A 21,346-nucleotide genomic window follows, 5' to 3' on the forward strand; every position below is an offset into this window, starting at 1 on the left:
TTAGGCCTCCCAGATATCTAGGCTGAACGCCCGCCCGCCCACCCCCCGGGCTCCGGACGGGACCAAAGTAAAGAGTCCGGGGAGCCGACACGCCCACTCAGAGCCTGGCATTTGGGGTGCGGATCCAGGCGGCGTTGCCTGTGGATCACCAGAAAATTGGGGCCTTGGGCCAGTTTCCCGTAGGTCTCGGCAACGACCGGGGAAACTGAGATGGGCATGGAATGACTGGCGAGGATTACTGTTTAATGTTAGCCGCAGCCAATAAACCAAATGAGAAGCCCAGGGTCGTCTCAAGAGCCAGTAGACAAGCTCGCGCGGCGCCCCAGCAACGACTCCGCCAAGTTCTCGCGGGAGGAGCGTGACTGGCGGTGCTCTCGCGAGAAGTGGAACTCTGGCACGCCAGTGGGGGCGTGGCCGGAAGAAGGTGCATTTCAAAGTGGTAATAGATGGTTTTCTTACCCAATAGAATTGCAAACGAGCCTCCTAAACCGGTAAAGCACGGGAGTCAGGGCGGCGGAGGCCAATGGGGACTGTGAAGGGCGGGCCGGGGGCCGGCCGAGCGGAAGTGGGTCTCGGTGAGGCGGTGCAGTCTTGCTTGAGCGGGTCTCCTCGGCGGCTGGTGGAGGAGGTACGTCTTTGCTGGAGCGCGTTGGCTGTGGCGTCTGCCTGGTCACACCAGCTCCAAGTAAGGCTCGGCTTCGCAGGATGGAGGCGGAAAGTCAGGGCAGTGCGGGCGGCTTCTCGACCTGCAGCGGAGTGGGTGCCCGCCAGTCGCGGATCGTTCGGGCAGCCCGGAACCGCGCTTCTCAGGGTCGGGCCCCCTCAGCCTACTCGGCCCCAGAGAGCGCGCGGATGTAGGAGCCCGGCGCCGCATTCGCGTCGGAAATAGGGAAGTCTCTATCTGAGGCGCCGCTCGCCCACCCGAGGCCTGGCTGACCGGACCTCTTTTGCAAACCAGGAAGGGCAACTAGGGTTCAAGGAGGGGGAAGAAGGCGTCCAAGGTCACTTTTTTGGCTGGGCGGGCCGATTGGAGAGGACCTGAGCAAGGTTTTTGTTCCCCGCTGACGACGCGGCCATTGTGTGTTGTCGCCGCCGCCCCGCCTTCTTGGGGCCTGCGAGTTTGCTAGGGCACCCAAGCCGCGTGGCGGGCCCTGTCTAAGCTAGGAGAGTGTTGTGGACGCTTGCGGGCCTCGGAACTGGATGGGGTTTGGGCTTCCAGGAGCCGCGTTCTACCCTCCCCATGGTTGGTGAAGCGTGCGATTGAGATTTGTCCCAGCCCTGCTGCACCCTCTGGGGTCCTTCCCTCCTTGGTACATCTGTACACAGGAATAGGAAACTCAACCTGATCCTTAATCCTAAACACTTGAAGTGGACGCCATTGTCTACCTTTTGACTCGAGAGGGACGAGTCCAGATATGGGCGTTTCTGCTTTTGTTTTTTACTTGTCTATGCCTGTGGGCGCTTTGAGCTTTCAGTAATGCAGTCTGGTGCTCAGTTTAGGTTGCCCAAGTAGGTGAGGGAGACCGAGGTCCATAAAGGCGGGAGAGTCCGAGGTCTTTCAGCCTGCTCTTGGACGCAGATTAACTCTAGTTCCTGGCAGTGGTGAGAGGGAAACCCCACCCCATACACACCCAGGGTTTTGTTTTTGTTCTTAAATGGATGGAGACGCAATTGGGTTTGGGTTTACCTGTGAGTTCGATATGAAATGAGTGGAAAGATGTCTTGCTGGCCTTGGTATTACATAAACATGAGCTTCCAATTATAATTTTATGAAAGCTTCCTTTTTTTTAAAACAACGTTTACTACTTTTTTGGCGTGGCGGGATTGGTTTTTTGAGACAGGGTTTCTGGAAACCAGGCTGGCCTCGAACTCGACGTCTGGCTGCCTCTGCCTCCCGAGTGCTGGGGTTAAAGATGTGCGCTACCGTCGCCGGGCTAGTTGACTATATTTCTCCGATATGATTATTTATCCTTTTATAAGTATTTTCCTAATACTTTGAAGAGTGCCTGTAATTCCAGTCCTTCAGAGGTAGAGTCAGATGAATCAGGAATTTAAGGTCATCTTGGGCTCTATTTGGGCTTGAGGCTAGTCAGGGCTACTTGAGACTTGTCTCAAAAACAGTTTTAGTTTTATTTTATTTTTGTTTTTTTGAGACAGGGTTTCTCTGTGTAGCCTTGCGCCTTTCCTGGAACTCGCTTTGTAGACCAGGCTGGTCTCGAACTCACAGAGATCCTCCTGGCTCTGCTTCCCGAGTGCGGGGATTAAAGGCGTGCTCCACCACCGCCCGGCAGTTTTAGTTTTTTATTTGCTTGCTTACTTAGTTGTTATTCCAAGGAAAGTTGGTTTCTCGGTGAGTATATAGTGTTTACTGCAGCCCTGAACAGTCAAACGATACTGTTTTGTTGGGACTGGAGATTGAACCCAATGTCTCACACACATTAGGAAACTTACTCTACTACTGAGCTACATCTCTGGTCTTTTTCACTATTGTGTGAATATGATGTGGGTCTAGGGCACCCAGGTGCCATGATGTATGTTTGGTAGTAAGAAGACAAGTTTTTGAAGTCAGTTTTTCCTTCCACTGATGTTGCTACCTCGGATTGAATGAAGCTGTCAGGCTTGCATATAGCAAGTGCTTTACTGCTGTGGTATCTCACCAACTCCTCATTTTACTTTTTTATTTTGAGTCAGGGTCTTGCTAAGTTGTCTAGACTGCCCTTGAACTCACTTGATAGTCCTGTAAGAATCCTACTCCCAAGTCCCTTTGTTTACTTGATAGAGACTATACTTTTAAATATATTGAAAGGATTCATTTTCCCCTCTAGATCTGAACATCCCCTCCCCCAAAAAAGCCAAGCTAGTGGCCTGTGCCAGTAATCCTAGCTACTCAAGAGGCCTGAGGCAAGAGGATCACAAGTGACCTGGCTGTGGAATGAGTTCAGGACAAATGAGTCAACCTCCTTCTCCCTCTCTCTGTGGGGGGTAGGGAATGTATGCTTGCAGAGAGCAGTGTTGTTGCCTTATCACTCTATCTTACTCCGTGAGACCAGGTCTCCAAGCCTCAGCAGGCTTCCTGTCTCACCTCCACCACCCCCATACACACACACACAGCATAGGGTTTACAGGTGAGCACTCTGCCATGCCTCACATTCTTTCATGGATACTGGGATCCGAACTCAAATTCTCATACATAACTGATATATAGGTAGGTAGGTAGGTAGGTAGATAGATAGATACTGGGATCTGAACTCAAATTCTCATATGTAACTAATATATGTGTGGGTTGGTGGGTGGATGGATGGATGGATGGATGGATGGATGGATGGATGGATAGATAGATAGATAGATAGATAGATAGATAGATAGATAGCAAGCTCAAAGTGGTAGATCGCTTGTCTGGCATGTGCCAGGCCCTAGGTTCAAATCAAAATACTGTCCTACAATTTTTCTCAGTTATCTGTCATTTTTTTCTAAGCATCTAATGAGCCATATAATTTGAATGCAATTTCATTGGGAAGAAAAATGGCAACCTTACTTTTGTTTTGCCAAGTATACTAAATGCAGTGGAGTCTGTGGTGTTTGATTTAGAGTTAGGCTTATTAAATTTAGGAAGTGTAGCCTGGCAGTGGTGGTAAACACCTTTAATCCTAGAACTCAAGAGGCAGAGAGAGGCATTTGAATTTCAGTGAGTTGAAGGCCAGCCTGATCTACAAAGTGAGTTCCTGGACAGCCGGAGCTACACACAGAGAAACCCTGTCTTGAAAAACAAAACAAAAGGTGGATTTTCCCTCCTCAAAGATCTAGATTAGAAGTGGGTCAGTGTTTTGATATTCAAATATTTAATAAGAAAAAATCCTGGAAGGTGTACGCAAGCCATTTGGGATTTAATAAATCCAGATGTAGTCAAGTTGACTACCAAGAATAGTGCTACCTTGTAAAGGTGGAAGGGAGAACCAAATCCACAAATTTATCCTCTTGACCTTACACACTATAACATGTGTACCTCTCCTGTGTACATACAACAGTTTTAAATTTATTTATTCTGAGATGGGATCTCACTGTGTATCCTCATCTGGCCTCAGACTGGCCTCAAACTTGGAGGTCTGCCTCTCTCTGCCTCCCAACTGTTAATGGCACTGTCATAGAAAAGAGCCTACAGTGAGGGGTTGACATCTAGGGTGCCTAAAAGTGAAATACAGTTCTACTTAAAATGCTGGTTTGGACTCATTATTCCAGTGGTGTTGATATAATAGGAACACTTTATACATAGGAAGTTGAGTTTGCTGTACACAGCTTCTTTGAGAAATAGCAGGGGAAAAATCAGAAAATTGAACCCAGCTGAACTAAGTTTCAAAAGGTACTTCAGTTGCTTACGAGCCACAGTTAGGCAGGTCTGATACTGCAAGCATTCACTCCCCTCCACTTCACATTAATTTCAATGTGGCAGACTATCTAAGGTTCATTTCCACAATCAAGAAGCTTACAGTATCATAGTTAATTGTGTCTTCCAGTTAACACTTGCAGAAGGACACTTTTTTTTTTTTTTTTTAATGTATACAGCGTGTATGACTGCAGGCCAGAAGAGGGCACCAGATCTCGTTACAGATGGTTGTGAGCCACCATGTGGTTGCTGGGAATTGAACTCAGGACCTCTGGAGGAGCAGTCACTGCTCTTAACCTCTGAGCCATCTCTCCAGCCCTTGTTTTGTTTTTCAAGACAGGGTTTCCCTGTGTAGTTTTGGTGCCTGTCCTGGATCTCGCTCTGTAGATCAGGCTGGCCTCCAACTCACAGAGATCCTCCTGGCTCTGCCTCCCGAGTGATGGGATTAAAGGAGTGCACCATTACCATCGGGCATCCTGAGTCTTTTAATGGCAAGGACACTGTCACCCTCAAAGTCAATTATCATGAGTATCCGTTATGTGCAAAATACTAGGGGAGGTGGAAAGTAGATAAAGCCCTGTGAAGTTGAGGGCTTCCTTTGCACTAAAGGATGGTGGGGCCCTTGCTAAGGTTATAGTGCTGGAGGATTGTGTTGTAGGAAACAGGAATTAAGAGTTCGTTACAATTTTCTTCTAGAATACCTCAAATTTTGGTCTTAGCATAGCAGTTAGAGTATAGATTCTCTGCCAGGCATGGTGGCACACACCTTTTATCAGCCTTCTGAATTGTCAGAATTCTGGACCAGCCACTCGTACATAGACCCTTTCTCAAAAACAAACAAAACTGTGTTCGTGGCACACATTTTTTTTTTTTTTTTTCATTAAATCTCAATCATTCGATTTTACCAGTAAAGACTCGGGAGCCAGATGCTGGGGTGAAAGCCTGCTAGCTCAGAGAGGCAGAGAAAGCACCCAGCTGACCTTTCTCCTGCACCAACGTTCCAAAAAAGGGCCTTTCTCCTTCACCATCTCAGACTCGGTATCCCTCCCTTCTACTTCCTGTGTGTCTATTTGTCCTCCTGACTTCCTCTTGCTGTTTTTTTTTTTTAATGTTCACTTCCTGTCAGCTGGTTTCTTGATCTATGGTTGACTTTACTTAATCTTGTTTGCATTATTCAAGCAGAAAGCTCTTAGATTAAAGGTGTGTGCCAGTTAATGCAAACTGGGGGTTCACAGTGTGATCAAATATCCTGCAACATACAAATATAGTCTCAGAACTTGGGGAAGTAGCTCAGTGGTTGAGCATGGCTGACCTTGGGTTCCATCACCCACCATTAGAAGAGAAAACAAACCCCCCCAAAACAAAAAAGTGGTATTTATTGGTTGTGGGTTGTGACTACTCTTACTCATCCCTATCTCTTAGAAAAAAATGGTGTTCATCACCATACTTACTTCCTTAATCTGGCCAATAGGAAGGACATACAGATTGTCCTTGGATAGCACCTCATCTTAAACATGAAAGTAAATATTCTGACAACCTGTCATCTGTATAATCCAGAAACCTTTGTGATTGGTGAGGGTATATCTATCTACATCCTCAGGCTGATTTGATGGATGCCCTTTCCTGCCTGGATTTGCTCGTTAAATTCAGTCTCCAGATAGATTCCTAAGACTGGCTCCTGTCATAGATAGAGTTCTCTAGCTCTCGGCCATTGTTATCTCTGAAAGAGAAGAACCAGATTTGGAATGGAGTTGGTATTGTCACCAGTAGTGTGGAATGTGAAAGACTCCAAGAAAGCTCCTAGTGATGGTAATGGTTTATTGGGTTTTTAAGAGACTCGGCTTCAGATTGGTAAGAAGCATACAGGTCAGGGTGTCTGTAGCAGCCATGCTGAGTATCATAGAATAGAGGTTAACCATCATAAAATGAGGCAAGAGACTAATGGAACTGCCCAAATATGCCTGTCACATTTCTCAGCACTCCGCAGACAGGTCTTTCTTTCCCTTCTGCATGTGTGTGTTGGGGGGTGTTTGTCTTTGCCCATGTAGAGACCAGAGAAGGACATCAAATGTCTTCCTATATTGCCCTCTACATTTTTTGGGAGGTGGTGTTTCAAGACAGGGTTTTTCTGTGTAGCTTTGGCGCCTTTTCTGGAACTCAGTCTGTAGCCCAGGCTGGCCTCGAACTCACAGAGATCCACCTGGCTCTGCCTCCTGAGTGCTGAGATTAAAGGCGTGCGCCACCACCGCCCGGCTCGGCTCCTCTGCCTTATTTTTTGAAACAGGGTCTGACCAAATGTGAAGCTATGAGATTCCTGGCATGCTGCCCTGCGTAGCTTTTATGTGGGTGTTGCAGAGGCTTAACTCAGGCCCTCTTGCTTTCACAGCAGGCACTCTAATCCAGGGAACCTCTAACTCATTGTAAAGATGGGGGGGTGTTTGTTTGTTTGTTTGTTTGTTTGTTTTGAGGCAGGGTCTCTGTGTAACCCTGGCTGTCCTGGAACTTGTTCTGTAGACCTGGCTGGTCTCAAGCTCACAGAGATACACCTGACTCTGCCTCTTGAGTGCCAGGATTAAAGGCGGGCACCACCACTGCCCAGCAAGATATTTTTGTTATAGTCTTCTGAATTAAGATGTGCCCTTGAGGTAGATGGGGTGAGCACACATTTCATGGATATGTAAGATACTTCCTAAAACCAGAAGCAAAAATGTACATGGGAATCCAGCAATTACAGCAGTTCTGGGACTATTCTATGGTCTGAATTGCAAAAGATGGCTATCTCCTTAGTCCCTCAGATCCTTGGAAGGGTGGTGAAATAACAAGACAAGAAGACTTCTTGGCTTAGGAAGTTCTCTCTGTTCCTTTCCTTCTGCTAAGGAGTTGGTTTATGTATTTTAGTTAAGCAGCTAAAACTTGTCTTTCTCCTAGAGTTAATCATTTTGCTACATTTGAAGCAACCAGGAAGGAGGTCAGAAAGGTCTGCAGGAGTATAGCTCAGTGGTAGAATAAAGGAAGCCTTTTGTTCAAAAAGGAGCTTGGGCAGAAAATGGTGTAATAGTTTGGGTAGTAGACTTTGGGATTACATAGGCAGTTCTATATTCGAGAATTATTTCTTCGTAAAATGAATGTAGGGTAAAGGTACAAATTATATAAAATGTTCAGCAAAGCATCCAGGTGATAGAAAAGACTGGTAAATTTTATGTGTGTGGTGTATGTACGTGTGTGAACTTTGTCTTTAGCAGTGCAAATAGCAACATTTATCAAGTGGGTATCTTTGTTTTTCAGAACTTGGAAATACTGGACATCTAATTGGCTCCAGATTGTAAGCCACAGGATGAGTATTCAGTGGGCATGAGAGATTGAGAACGTTCCACCTCCCCATAAACCTTGGTGTATATCACTTCCTTTTCTGTGGATTGAAGCCAGCGAGCACAATGAGTACAGTAAGTTTTCTTGTTAATTTTATTACCAACATGAGTTAACTATTTTGTCTGTTACAGCACATTAAAGAAGACTATAAGCCACATGTTACAGCATTGGCCTCCAGTTCCCGATAATGAGAAGTTGAGATACAAAGACTGAAAGTTAAGGATAGTCTGGGTTACACAGTAACTCTGTCTCTAAAAATAAGATAAATAAAAACAGCTGAGAATGTGTCTCTATTGCTTATGCAAAAGGCCCTGCATTATATTTCCCAGCAGAACTGAAAATAATCTGTTGTGGTATACACCTATGTATAATCCAAGTAAATAGTAAATACATCTATAATCCATTGGTAATGGAGGCAAGATTATCAGAGTTTTAAGTTCAGGGCCATACTCAACTATATAGTGAGATCAGACTGTAGGGCTGCAGAGATGCCTCAGCTTCCTATGTGAGAATGAGGACCCAAATTTGGGTCCCCATCACCCACATAAAAGCTGGCAGGGTAGCACACATTTTCAGTCCTTAGAGAAGGAGGAGGCTTGATCCCAAGGGCATACTGAGAGCCAATCTAGGAGAAAGAGTAAACACCAGGTTTAATGAGAGCTATGGTCTCACATCTAAGGGCTAGAAAGATGAATTTGGTGGTTAGGAAGCACATGCTACTCTTCCAGAGGACTCCAGTTCCACGTGGCTCACACCTCCTGTAACTCCAGATCCAGGTGATCTGCCACCTTCTGCTGGCCTCTGTGGGCACCAGGCATGAATATAATATGCATATATACATGCATGCACCCAGACTTTAAAAAAGAACAAAAGTTAAAAAAAAAAAAAGAGAGAGAGAGACAAAGGCCTCTGTTTTTGCCTTTGGCCTTTACAGATGTATCAACTGCTATTTATAGGCCTGTGAAACGGTTCAGTTGATAAAGGGCCCTTTCTGACAAGTTTGAGTCTCAGGACTCACATGGTGAAAAGAGAGAACTGACTCCTCTGAGTTTGAGGCCAGCCTGGTTTACAGAGTTCCAGGACAGCCAGAGCCACACAGAAACCCTGTCTCAAAAGAAAAGAAACGAGAAAAAAAAAAAAAGCTGGGCGGTGGTGGCTCAATGCCTTTAATTCCAGCTCTTGGGAGGTAGAGGCAGGTGGATCTCTGAGTTCGAGGCCAGCCTGGGCTACAGTGTAAGTTCCAGGAAAGGCACAAAACTACACAGAGAAAACCTGTCTTGAGAAAAAGAAAAAAAAATGGGTCTAGGCATGTGGCTAAGAGCACTTGCTACTCCTCCAGGGGACCTGGGTTCAATGGCACCTCAGAATTGTAACTCCAATTCAGAAGGTCTTGTGCTCTCTTCTGGCCTTCACAGGCCTAGCAGTGGCACACAGAAGACATGCGTGCTGGCAAAATATTCGTATATGTAAAATAGGAAAAAAAAATAATGACGAATGACTTATTTTCACTTTTGGTCACAACTTGGAGTCAGCTCTGGTTCAGTACAAGACAGAGTCTGGAAGCACTTGTGCTCTAGAGTAAGGTGTCTTAAAGTTTTTCCACTTGGAACTTTTTTCTTTGGGGAGTTTTTATGACCTCAGGTAGTAATGTAGATGTGCATGTAGATCAAGTGTTTGTTGATAAATCATGTTTACTTTTGAATAATTTGGTATAAATGTAACTTTACTGTTTATAAAGATGAAGGTAAATTCTATGTTAATGAAATAGATACACTTTTTTATATAAAGAATTAATCTTGGTCTGGCAAGATGGCTCATTAGGTAAGGTAGGTACTTACCAATGAGCCTGACAATGAGCTTGATCCCCAGGCTCCACATGGTAGAAGGAGAGAATTGATTGCTGAAAGCTTATGTCCTCTGACTTATGTTGTAAGCATGGTAGTACAAGTGCATTCGTGCATATGATAAATGTTTAAAGAAAAAGATAGTGAATCAGCTGGGCATGTTGTTACACACTTTTAATCCAAGCTCTTGGAAGGCAGAGGCCAGCCTAGTCTACAGGATAGCCAGGGCTACACAGAGAAACCCAATCTCAAAAAGCAAAAAAAAAAAAAAAAAAAAAAAAAAGAGTAAAGTTGACTGAATGTTTTATATACTATAGGACATATAACATCTTTGGTATTTTTTTAGCTCTGTTTTCTGAGTGCTGTGATTAAAGGCATGTGCCAGCATGCCCGGCTAGTATTTGATTTTATGATCAGCATTTCTAAGAATGCCACTTCAAATAAATCTGTAGTATTTAAGGCCATTTCAGAAACGTTGGAAATTCTGTCCTAATCCCAAACCAGAAATGATTTGATTATCTTTTTTTTATTATGAAACTCAGATTAATTTACACAGAGATTTAAAATTTAAACAAGGACAAGTTAAACTGTTCCCCTATTGACTTTTTTACTTTTCCTGAAACTCTGTCAAGTCTAGAGCTCATGCAACTGCTTCTTTTCCCCCTTGATGACCTTAGAGAAACCCTCAAAGAAAGCGGCGTGGTGGAACAGTAAGTTCTAGACAAACCCAGAAGCGAACTCGGGAAACAACTTCAACCCCTGAGATTTCCTTGGAAGCAGAACCCATAGAACTTGTGGAAACTGGTAAGAGCCAGTAATACTGGACTGTATGTACTGTGTAACAATAGACAGACAGTATGGTATAGTCGGTAAACATGTGAATTGGACTCAGTTTGTGTTTATTAATGCCCAATGTGAGGCCTCATGGAAAGTCATACCCACCCATATTTATGTTTATGAGTGTTTTTGCTTACATGTATGTCTGTGCACTACATGTGTGCCTGATGCCCACAGAGGGCAGAAGAAGTCATTATGTTCCCTGGAACTGGAGTTTACAGATGGTTGTGAGCTGCCCTGTGGGTGCTGGGAACTGAACTTGAGTCTTTTACAAGAGTAGTAAGTATTCATAACCCCTGAACTATCTCTCTAGCCCCAGGTCACACTTTCTGGACCTCTAAGGTGGGGAAAAATGTTAGTATATAGGGCAAGTTGAATTTATGCCATAAAATCCTTGGGACTGTGTGGCAGATTGTACCATAAAAATGTTGGCTTTTGGATGCTCTTGTACTTTCTTTATATGTATGTATAATCTTAGACTTACCTATGCAGCTTATAGCTACAATGAGTAATGGTATTGTGGTCTCTTCATGGGTTTTGAAGTAGCCACTTGTCTCAGCTATTTCACCCTGTTTAGCTTTGTGAAATACTTGAGTTTCCTCTTCTGGTGTTCATTAAGACAAAACTTCCTATAGAAGGCAAGCTTGTCAATAGAGCTATCATTACTAGCTTGGTTTGGGAAGAGGCCAGATAGGATTTTTTTCTCTTGCCTGCTCAGGAAAGTGTCAGATGACTTGGATCAAACCCCTTTGCTCTGTTATTTTTTTATAACTCAAGCCCAAGAACTGATATTTTAAATGATGTTGTTTAGAGATGGTTTCTTTGTGTAACAGTCCTGGCTGTCTTGGAACTCACTCTGTAGAGCAGGCTGGCCTTGACTCACAGAGATCTGCCTGCCCCTGCCTCCCGAGTGCTGGGTTTAAAGATGTGCACCACCACCTCATTGCTCCAAAAACTGATAATTTAAAGAGAAGCAGTGGGCTGTGGACACAGATCAATGTGGAAGGGCACTTGTTTAATGTGCAAAGCCATTGCTTACCCACCCCTTAGCACTACTACAAAGAAAGAACGACGAAGGGGTTATACAATGCGTGTGTACCGGCAAGTAGGAACTTTTCAACCATCTTAGAGTTAAAAAGAAGCTACTTCATGTAAGATAGGTTTCTTGGACTTCTTGGTGTTTTCTGTTTGGTCTCGGTTGGATTTTTCACAGTGAATCCTTCAGAACCTTTATTCTTCACCTACAGATTTAAGGCTCTGGAATTCTATTCCCAAAGGAGGTCTTTTTCTTAGATGTAACACTAAACACACACATGAACTCAATCTCAGGGTTTAGAAGGATCCAGCTGCTTCCAATGAGGCACTTGTCATGCTGTTGGAAATTCTGTCACCTTTGCCAGGTGGTATACACAGGCAGCCCATTAGGGTGTTTCTTTTGGAAGAACCAGTTGTATCTACCAAAAAAGAATGACTCGTAATTATGGTCTATGAATCATTAAGTAGTAGCCATTCGTTTTCATGAAGAGTGAGAGGCAATTGGTACATTGTATTTTTGTGTATATTTATATAAGTGTGGGGAAGAGGCAGGCAGACAGACAAGTTTTTGGTGTGTGTTTGTTTGTTTTTGGCCTCTTTTTATTCTTGTTTTTTAAGACAGGGTTCCTCTGTATAGCCCTGGCCATTCTGGAACTCATTCTGCAGAACAGACTGGCCTCAAACTTACAGAGATTCGCCTGCCTCTGCCTACCAAGGGCTAGTATCAAAGATGTGTGTGTGTCACTACACCTACCACTGGGAAATTTAATACAAGCAGGAGCAGATAAAACAAGTTAGAATGTGTTACTCATACTGTTTATAAAACCTAAACCTTACCGGGCAGTGGTGGCGCATGCCTTTAATCCCAGCACTGGGGAGGCAGAGGCAGGCGGATCTCTGAGTTCAAGATCAGTCTGGGCTACAGAGTGAGTTCCAGGAAAGATGCCAAAGCTACACAGAGAAACCCTGTGGGGGATGGGGATCTAAATCTCATATTTTTTAAATGCTAATAGCAATCGGGAAAAAATAGTTGTAAGTGGTTTTTGCATGCCTTCCCTAATTAATGAAATTGTGATGCTTGAGCATGATTGTGTGGGTGGGATGAAACCACTCAGACATTTGTCCCCACATGTACACCTCTGGACCTCAGCAAATCATTTTTGAAAGGGAGTTGGTATGGATGTTTTTTATATTGTGTGTGTACGGATTTCATCCTTGGACACAAGTTTATTACCATGTTTGTAATGTGGACCAAGCCTGAGGAGTGCAGCCCTATCTTACTTAACACTTGTTGAATTGCTTTATTTTGAAGCTGGAGATGAAATCGTGGACCTCACCTGTGAATCTTTGGAGCCTGTGGTTGTGGACCTGACTCACAATGATTCTGTTGTGGTAAGCAGTTGAGGAAAAGTTGGCTGGTTTGGGCAGGAGTCCCTGGCCCATATCTGCATCTGAAGCCTGGGTTACTGGTCAGGTTGGGAAGATTGTGAAAGGGACTAGAGAGATGGCTCAGAGGTTAAGGAGCCTGCCTTTCCAGAGGGCCTGGGTTCAATTCCCAGCACCCACAGGGCAGTTCACAACCAGCTGTAAATCCAGTTCCAAGGTATCAGTGCCCTCTGTTGGCATCAGGAACACTGAAGGCAAACCATCCATACACATCAAGTAATTGTGAAGGGAAGGTCCTGTATTCAGCAACCCCTAATGAGAAATGTGTCAGGAAAAGCACCTATTGTGGCTCTTGTCTCCTATTGTCTCCTATGGACTAGATCTGCTTGACTTTTGGCCTTTCTGCGGCAGCAGTTCTAGTTCTGTAGTTCTCTAGTTCTGTGTCTCGGAAAGAAACAAAATGAAGATGTGGGTAACCAGGAGCCAGGTGTTGTGGTGCATGCCTCTGGTCTTGAACACTTGACGGGCAATGTTCCTGGGTTATGTAGTTAAGGGAAAATGAAAACATGATAGCATGGAGCTGCCAAAGAAGAGATAGTATGGTTTTAGTTAGAAATCCCTAGGTTGGCCAGGCGGTGGTGGCGCACGCCTTTAATCCCAGCACTCGGGAGGCAGAGCCACTCTCTGTGAGTTCGAGGCCAGCCTGGGCTACCAAGTGAGTTCCAGGAAAGGTGCAAAGCTACACAGAGAAACCCTGTCTTGAAAAATTTAAAAAAAAAAAAAAAAAGAAAGAAAGAAAGAAAAAGAAAAAAAAGAAATCCCTAGGTTGTCCTGATGTAATCTCTGGCATCCTCACAAAGACTGGTGAATTCAGGGACATTGACTCCCATGTAAGCAATGGCTCTTCTGGAAATGGATTAGAACTGTTTGAAATAAACAGGAACAGGTTTAATTGTAAGTAGCCTCCTCTGTAAAAACATTGACTTTTGTTGTTAGTTCCTGTCAACTTCCTGAAGTTCTATAAAGAGCATAATTTAGTACCTTAGCTAAAGCCACATTCCAGTTGCTAATGCTGGAAAGTGGCACCAAATCCTTTTTCTTCCTCTCTCTTCCCATATGTCAGCGTAATAGAAATAAACACAGTTTATTGAAGGAAAGCATTCCTGAGGATGGAAGTGGGCTGGTAAACAGGGAAAGGGCTCAGAAAGCCCCAAATCCCTTTTCTTAACAACTCAACATCTACCCATAATGTACCGGGCCAGGTCCTGACAAGGGAGCTGGGATTCTACCTCCAAGAAAGTGATCTTTTGCTGGGTGTCAAATCACCATTTCCCCTCCTGTGCCTCTGTCTAGAGTGCTCTTTTTTTGTTTTTGTTTTTGTTTTTCCGAGATGGGTTTCTATGTGTAGCTTTGCGCCTTTCCTGGATCCTCTGTAGTCTAGGCTGGCCTCGTAGACTGCTCTTGCTACACAGGTTTCTTCCCTGGGCTTTCCTGCCTTTCCACATCCTTGGTTTAGGCTCCATGCTAATCTGGCACTGCCCCACACCATATTAACCTATTGAAATTTTGTAAGGGCCAGGCAGTGGTGGTGCACGCCTTTAATCCCAGCACTCGGGAGGCAGAGGCAGGCGGATCTCTGTGAGTTTGAGGCCAGCCTGGGCTACCAAGTGAGTTCCAGGAAAGGCGCAAAACTACACAGAGAAACCCTATCTCGGGAAAAAAAAAAAAAAAAAAAGAAAAGAAAAAAAAGAAACTTTGTAAGGATGGCAATGAGTGGAGTCCTTGAGTGAGCCTGGAATAGGAATAGTGGTGATGAGGGAACTGTCCTGACAGTGACTGAATGGGCAGGAAGTTAGAGAAAATTCCAATGATAGTAGTGTGGAGACAGGAGGCTTGGGTTCTTGTTTCAGAGTTAGTGTTGGATTTGTTACAGAAAGTACCCCATGCTTGTCCCAGCCATAAAAGAATTGTCTGTATTTGGTAGCTCTTTTCCCCAGTCAATCTCCATTTGTTGTTGAGTGTAATGAATCATCAAAGGCCATTAAATTATTAACTAAAGACATGGACAAGCATATATGTTAGGGTTTTTGAACTGTCTTCAGGTTGACCTTAGACTCCTAAACCTTAGACTCCTACTGGAGCATAGTAAGAGGTGGGTCATTGAAGTGAACTTGCTGATTTCACCAAAAGCTATTAGAACAGGCACACTGAGTACCCTGGTTGAGCCTTAGTGTGGCCTTTGTATGTTTAGAATAGGAATTCCTGAACACCTGATTTGGGGGAAGTTTTCAATACGTCCTGAGCCCTGTTAAGACTAAACTGTAAGCAGATTCTTGTGTGTTGTTCCAACTCTTAGACTCAAAGAGTTAAGAGAAATTTTAAAATTTAAGCAGTGAGAATCCCTCACACTAGGTACTGGGAATTGAATTTGGGGGCTCTACACAAGCTGTGAAAGTGCTCTTCCACTGATCTTTGGTTTGGTTTGGTTTTTGGTTTTTTGGGTTTTTTTTTTTCGAGTCAGGGTTGTTCTTTATAGTGGTGGCTGTCCTGGAACTCATTTTGTAGACCAGGCTGGCCTGGAACTCACTGAGATCCACCTGCCTCTGCCTCTTGAGTGCTGGTATGAAAGACTTGCACCACCACAGCTGACTAGGGCCAAAATTTTTGCTGCAAAGTCCAAGTGGAGGGTATGAGAGTGTGGCACAGGAGTGGACCCTGGGGCATTCACAGTTTGCTCTTTTCAAAAATGGTGCCTCCTGTGTGATGAAAAGGAAAGGAAAACATACAGCCATTTCTCCTTGGCTTGAATGTTCCCCTTATCCACAGTGTAGCATTGACTGGAGTTAAACTGGCAGAAATTGTCAGTGTACAAACTGGGTGTGGTGATACATACCTCTAACCCAGCACTTTGAAGGTGAAAGTAAGTAGATGGGAAACTAAGATCATGTTCAGCTATATTAATGTATGTTCTAAGCCACCAAACAAGTGTTTGTCCAGTTCTCGTTAAAAAGACTGACTCAGGCTAATACCCAGTTGATCTTTTTTATAACATCCAATAGCACAAACCTTGCAACGGTTCTGTCATTGGCATTTGCTGTGTTGGCCAAAGGTGCAGTGAGCATTGCTGATTGTTTTCTGACTCAGCCCAGTGGGATGAGCTAGGCCTCTGTTTTTGTGAACAGAATGTAGCTTCCTCCAGACAATAACCCTACCTCTGGTCTTGTACAGGCTCCCAGATATGGGCTGGGTAAGATCCAGCATATTGGCTCGTAGGAGACATTGGTCTGGAGAATTACACATTTCCTTTCCCTAGGAGTAAGGGAGGACTGGGAGCCCCACGGGATTCATGAGAGTCAGACATATATATATTGGAAGGCAAGATGTGTGTTTTATCAGTTAAAATGTCAGAATGTTTATAACACTCTCTTTTTCTCCCCCCTCTTCAGATTGTTGAAGGTGAGTAGTTTCATTTCCTTTTTCCCTGGGTTTAAAGAAAATTGTTGTGAATAAATGCCACACCTTTGCAGGCTTTGGTTAGACCTGTTGGCTTTACTGAAAATCTCTGCCCATGATGTCAGAGTCTTCTCTCCTGAGAAGGCAAATGAGTAGCTTCTGCTCCTGGGCAGAACTTGTTGGGGTGGAGCTAGTATGGTGGGAGTTTCTCTCTGGAGGTCTCAAGGGGAGGGAGGGTCTTCGGAGACACTAGGGTAGGATGGTGAAGATGGCTGAAAATGTGGCTTTTCCTTAGAAAGGAGAAGACCAAGAAGAAATGGGAGGAGGTTGCGCCAAGACCATGCTGATAGCTGTGTGGTGAGCAGTGATGATGAGGAACTGTCTAGAGACAAAGATGTGTATGTGACTACCCATACTCCTCGAAGCGGCAAGGATGAAGGATCTACAGGACTCAGGTAATGTGCTCTGCTCCTGTTGTGCTGGGTGGAGGCCAGGGTATACAGATGCTGCACTTGCCAGCAGGTATATAAGCTCTTGCTCTAGAACAAGTATCTGCCAAAAAGCCGAGCGTACTTGGTATGCAGGGCTGGACTCAGCTGTGTGCTCAGGATAGACCAATGGACAGACAGACAACTGTATCAGGAGACAGACATACCCAGAGTGACCGGGTTGTGTTACAGGTGACACTAGGAGGAGTGATGGAGGCAAGGGAGGTGGGTGGGCCTAGTTGTCCATATCTCTTCTTCAAGACTTCTTCTGTTTCATCTCCCTTTTCATGGTCATTCCAGCCCAACACTTCAAGCTGTTAGTTTTTGGGGTGGGGGTAGGGGTTTGAGACAGGGTTTCTCTGTGTAGTTTTGGTGCCCATCCTGGATCTCGCTCTGTAGACCAGGGTGGCCTTGAACTCTCAGAGTTCTGGCTCTGCCTCACGAGTGCTGGGATTAAAGGCTCAAACTATTAATTTTATCTTCAAATTTTTGTGTGCCTGTCTTAACTCAGCAGAAGTGAGAGGATTGATTTGGTAGAAGATATGGGCTGCATATATGAAGCTACTTTATAGGATGTAATCAAATATTTGAGTTTACCTAGAAACTGATGTGGGGCACTGTGATTTTAGGCCCTCAGGTACTGTCAGTTGTCCGATCTGCATGGATGGCTACTCTGAGGTAAGTAACCTACTTGTATGTATCTCCTGTAAGTTTTACCTACTTCACTAAAAAGAACTTGGAAGATCTGTGTCTCCTGTGGGATTTGACACCTGTCTATCACAAAGGCTAATTACAAAGGAGATTGCACCAGTTGGTTATGGGCCCTATACATTTTATCTTTAGCCTTTGCAAATTCATGTTTCCCACCGTAGCCTTAACTAGAAGCTGCTGGTTTTTGTAAAGGTTGCCCATAACCCCTTTGTGCTGATGCAGCTGGGAAAATTCTGTCTTGTCGACAGTCTCTTCCACAGAGGCAGCATTAGCTTCTGAGGTTGTTATATAGGCTGCTTCTGCTTTTTCTGCTGTAACCCTGCCCCTTTGTTTTCACTGGCCTCAGTGATGCTTGGGTTAGGGTTCTTGGTGACAAGGGATACTTTAAAGCTGTTCCTTTTTAATGTCTTCTAGATTGTGCAGAATGGGCGCCTCATTGTTTCTACAGAATGTGGCCACGTCTTCTGTAGCCAGTGCCTCCGTGATTCCCTTAAGAATGCTAACACTTGCCCAACTTGTAGGAAAAAGATCAACCATAAACGGTACCACCCCATTTATATATGAAATGTTCAGAACTGCTCAGGATAGACCAATGGACAGACAGCCAGGCTGGCCTTTCTGCATGGTATCTGCCTCCAGTTTCCTGAGCTCAAAAAGACTTTAAAAATCAATGTCTGATGTAAACTGCTCTTTTGTTTTCCAACCCCTTAGATCCTTTTGTTTTCTCCAGTTTGATGCCATGGAGCAGGATCCAGGGATCCTCCCAGGTCAGCTCAGCATCTCTGCTCCTCTGGGTTTTCTGAGCCAGGAGTAGGAGAAAAGGAGTCAGGTATATTGGAGTTTGAGTATCATGGCTCCAGCCTCTTTATGGAGCTTACATGTTGGCCAAGAAGTTTCCCTGTTGGGAAAGTTTGCCCCAACTCTTCTGGGTGCAGAACCTTCCCAAGGCACCTGCCAGTTAGCTATTCTGCCTGCCACACAGTGACCTGGCCACACACGGTCCATCCAGCCCAAGGATCCCAGTACAGAAGCTATCCCTGAAAAGCCCAGCTGGTGGACTTTTATTTTTCTTTTAGAGCAGAGGTGATCTGTGATTCTGCCTGCACCTTATCATTGATGTGCAGTGTTTTTTGCAAATCAAGAGACCCTCTGCAGGGCAACCATGTTTCCTAAGAATGAGAAAGTGCAATAAAGCCCGTTCTTCACCTGCTCTTCAACAATCCGGAAGATGTAGCACTGCTAGTGTCCTCAGCCCAGTGTTGCCTATGGAGCAGTGCCCATCCCACCCCATCTCTGTTCACCAACTGTTCTCAGGAACCCTACACATGCTCCAGAGTTCTTTGCCTGGCACAGAACATTCAAGGCCAATAGGACAAGCAAGTTTTTTAGTATCCTCTCTTTTCTGCTAAGATATGTCCTGTGTGCTCCACAGTGCTCTCCAACCATCAGTTTTTCAGTTCCCATTGCCTAATGTCTGCCCGAGCATAGATAGCAGGAGGTGGTAGCAGTAACAGTGGCCTTATCAGCTCTTCACTTCCATGCTTTTGCCCAAGTCACTGTTGCCCGTGTTTCAGAGGTATTGCCCTACTCAACCTGCCACTACCCTGTTTTTCCCATGCCCCTTGAGTAGATAGATATTTCCAAAGCTGCTCTTCTGGCCAGTTGGGCTTTGATCCTCTAGATTTTTGACTGCTCTGTAGGTTTTGGTCAGCAAAGCATGGTATCTCTTCCTCCCCATGGGACCACATAATAATCTCTGCTCCACTCCATATGTATGGGAGCCTCTGGTGCTCTCGAGGCAGTGAGGTGGTAAATTGCCCCTGGGGACACCAGGCCACAGGGTGGCTTGTAGAGGATAGGCCTTCAGTGCCAGCCTGCCTCCACCTCCACACTACTTCCTCAGAGGGCTTCTAGCCAAACCAATAGCCTTTTTGTGTGAAACATCTTTGAGGTGGGTGGGAAAGGGACCACTGGAGCTTTGCTAGCAATAACTGACTTTGAGTTTACTATTCTGAAGGAGCAGGGACTCAGCACAGAATTCACTTTAAATGGAGCTGAAGGAGTGTCCCTCCTCTATGTGAAAAGAAAAGAGTTTTATTCTTCATTCTGACTTTTTAAACTGTTTGACTTCCAGTTAGTTTGAATGAGAGTAATAATTTTTTTACATGGATTCATAGGGTAGGAGCATTAGCTCTCATCATTGTGATGTGTGGTGTGTGCCCTCCCCTTGGATGTCACAGCCATTGAGTTCCCTGTGGGCCTCATGGACTTGCTCTTGTTAGTTCTTATGATAGCCAGACTTCAAAGAGCCAAGGTGACCATGCAGCCAGTTCACTGGTAAATATGGTGACACCCACTTAAAATTCATTTTCTCCTTAAAGACAGTTTATGAAGTTGATCATAAAAGATCTATTACTTCATCCTAAATTAAATTGGGAAAAATGTGTTTAGTTCTACTAATCAGAAACTGCACCACTAGGAAAAGGTTGGTATAGAGGAAAAAAATCCCTTTCCTTTTTCTTTAATGTATATAGTTTAACTCTCTTTGTTACATTTAAACTATGCTCATGGATATCAGTCTGTTTTGGACTCCTGCTAGTGTTAAAAATGGAAATAAAACAATTTGAACCATTATCTTTCATTCATTAATTTGCTCTTTGGAACCTTTTATCTTAAGGTGTCTCATGTTCATTCAGTGTTATTTATACTTGGTGTCGGCAAGGGTATTTCAGCTCATGAAGATGACATTCATAGAACCACATCCCAGGCCTGGGAATGTCCGAGAACAGTCTGAGAGAGGTGTTGCTGGCTGGAAACGAAAGTTGCAAAGACATTGATATGAACAAAACTAAGATTGCCCTTGGAATATTACAGATGCACACTGCTTCTGACCACTCACACAGAATTTGTGCTATGGGTGAGCGTCAACCCCAAAGTGCATGGACATAACGCTGCCATGGGAAAGCTCTGCCAGAGAAGCTAAGTGGGTGTGGCATGTAGGCTTGTGAGCGAGCAAATAGAGCTCTGCCTATCTCCATAAAGAGCTACCATTCACTGACTGCTACTTTGTGCCTACCCTGGTATCAACCACTTGACTGGTTGATGATGAGAAAGCTATATTGCTTCTCTCTTTGTGGCATGTATATTAGAGAATATAGTCTCCCAGTCATGGACAGTCAGAAGGTACAGAGTCCAGGATACCTAGCACAGTGGTTCTCAACCTTCATAATGCTGCTACCCTTTAATACAGTTTCCCATGTTATGGTAACTCCCAACTATAAAATCATTACTTCATAACTGTAATTTCACCACACATAAGGGCCTTAGGCAACGTCTATGAAAGTGTTATTTGACCCCCCCCCAAAAGGGTCAGACCCACAGGTTGAGAACAGCTGCTCTAGCAGGAAGCATAACCTATCCAGAGGGTCCTTGCTAAGGAAAATGTTGACTTCTGACCCTGAAGTCAGTGTACTTCAGGGAGAGAAGATAGGAAAAAGTTCAAGCACAGCCCTCCTCCCCCCATACACACACTGTTTATGCTAAGGTGTTGAGAGAACCTTCTTGTCAGCAAGAAATAGACCTTGTAGACTTCATGTGCCTAGTGCTGGCAGGAAAGATACTCAGTAGCTTCATAGAGCCTTGTACTGTCATTAACACCCACCCCCCAACGCACGCAGACACCATTCCTGAATCGAAGGGCTCAATAGCAATGTGGCCTCAACTTAGTGGGCTTGGTATAGAACAGGGGGATCCTCAAGGCAGACTACAGGAAGGAGATGTTTGTAGGTTATTTTTTTATTTTTTTTTTTGGTTTTTTCGAGACAGGGTTTCTCTTGTGTAGC

At 44.5% G+C, this 21,346-nt stretch overlaps 1 protein-coding gene across 3 annotated transcripts; it reads left to right on the forward strand.

Annotated features, from left to right (window-relative positions):
- The first annotated feature begins 409 nt into the window (after positions 1–409).
- Positions 410–20,138, forward strand: Rnf4 (ring finger protein 4). 3 transcript variants are annotated; one of them, XM_028870791.2, is made up of 8 exons: positions 410–685; positions 7,667–7,824; positions 10,272–10,398; positions 12,779–12,858; positions 16,299–16,308; positions 16,601–16,760; positions 17,423–17,471; positions 17,919–20,138. In XM_028870791.2, the coding sequence occupies exons 2-8, from the start codon at positions 7,816–7,818 to the stop codon at positions 18,066–18,068; spliced, it is 585 nt and encodes a 194-aa protein (XP_028726624.1). In that variant the 5' UTR covers positions 410–685; positions 7,667–7,815; the 3' UTR covers positions 18,069–20,138. The 3 variants fall into 3 exon arrangements, with proteins under 3 accessions (XP_028726624.1, XP_028726625.1, XP_037064062.1); XM_028870792.2 differs by having other exon boundaries at positions 520–628; XM_037208167.1 differs by lacking the exon at positions 410–685 and adding an exon at positions 1,135–1,243 and having other exon boundaries at positions 17,919–18,675.
- Positions 20,139–21,346: the final 1,208 nt, after the last annotated feature.

The sequence above is a fragment of the Peromyscus leucopus genome, chromosome 7 (assembly GCF_004664715.2).
Source record: "Peromyscus leucopus breed LL Stock chromosome 7, UCI_PerLeu_2.1, whole genome shotgun sequence".
NCBI classification, from domain to species: domain Eukaryota; kingdom Metazoa; phylum Chordata; class Mammalia; order Rodentia; family Cricetidae; genus Peromyscus; species Peromyscus leucopus.

Coding starts and splice junctions, on each gene's coding strand:
- Rnf4 (XM_028870791.2), top strand. Junction 10,399..12,778: donor CATAGAACTTGTGGAAACTG/GTAAGAGCCAGT, acceptor TTTATTTTGAAG/CTGGAGATGAAATCGTGGAC. Junction 17,472..17,918: donor GCATGGATGGCTACTCTGAG/GTAAGTAACCTA, acceptor AATGTCTTCTAG/ATTGTGCAGAATGGGCGCCT.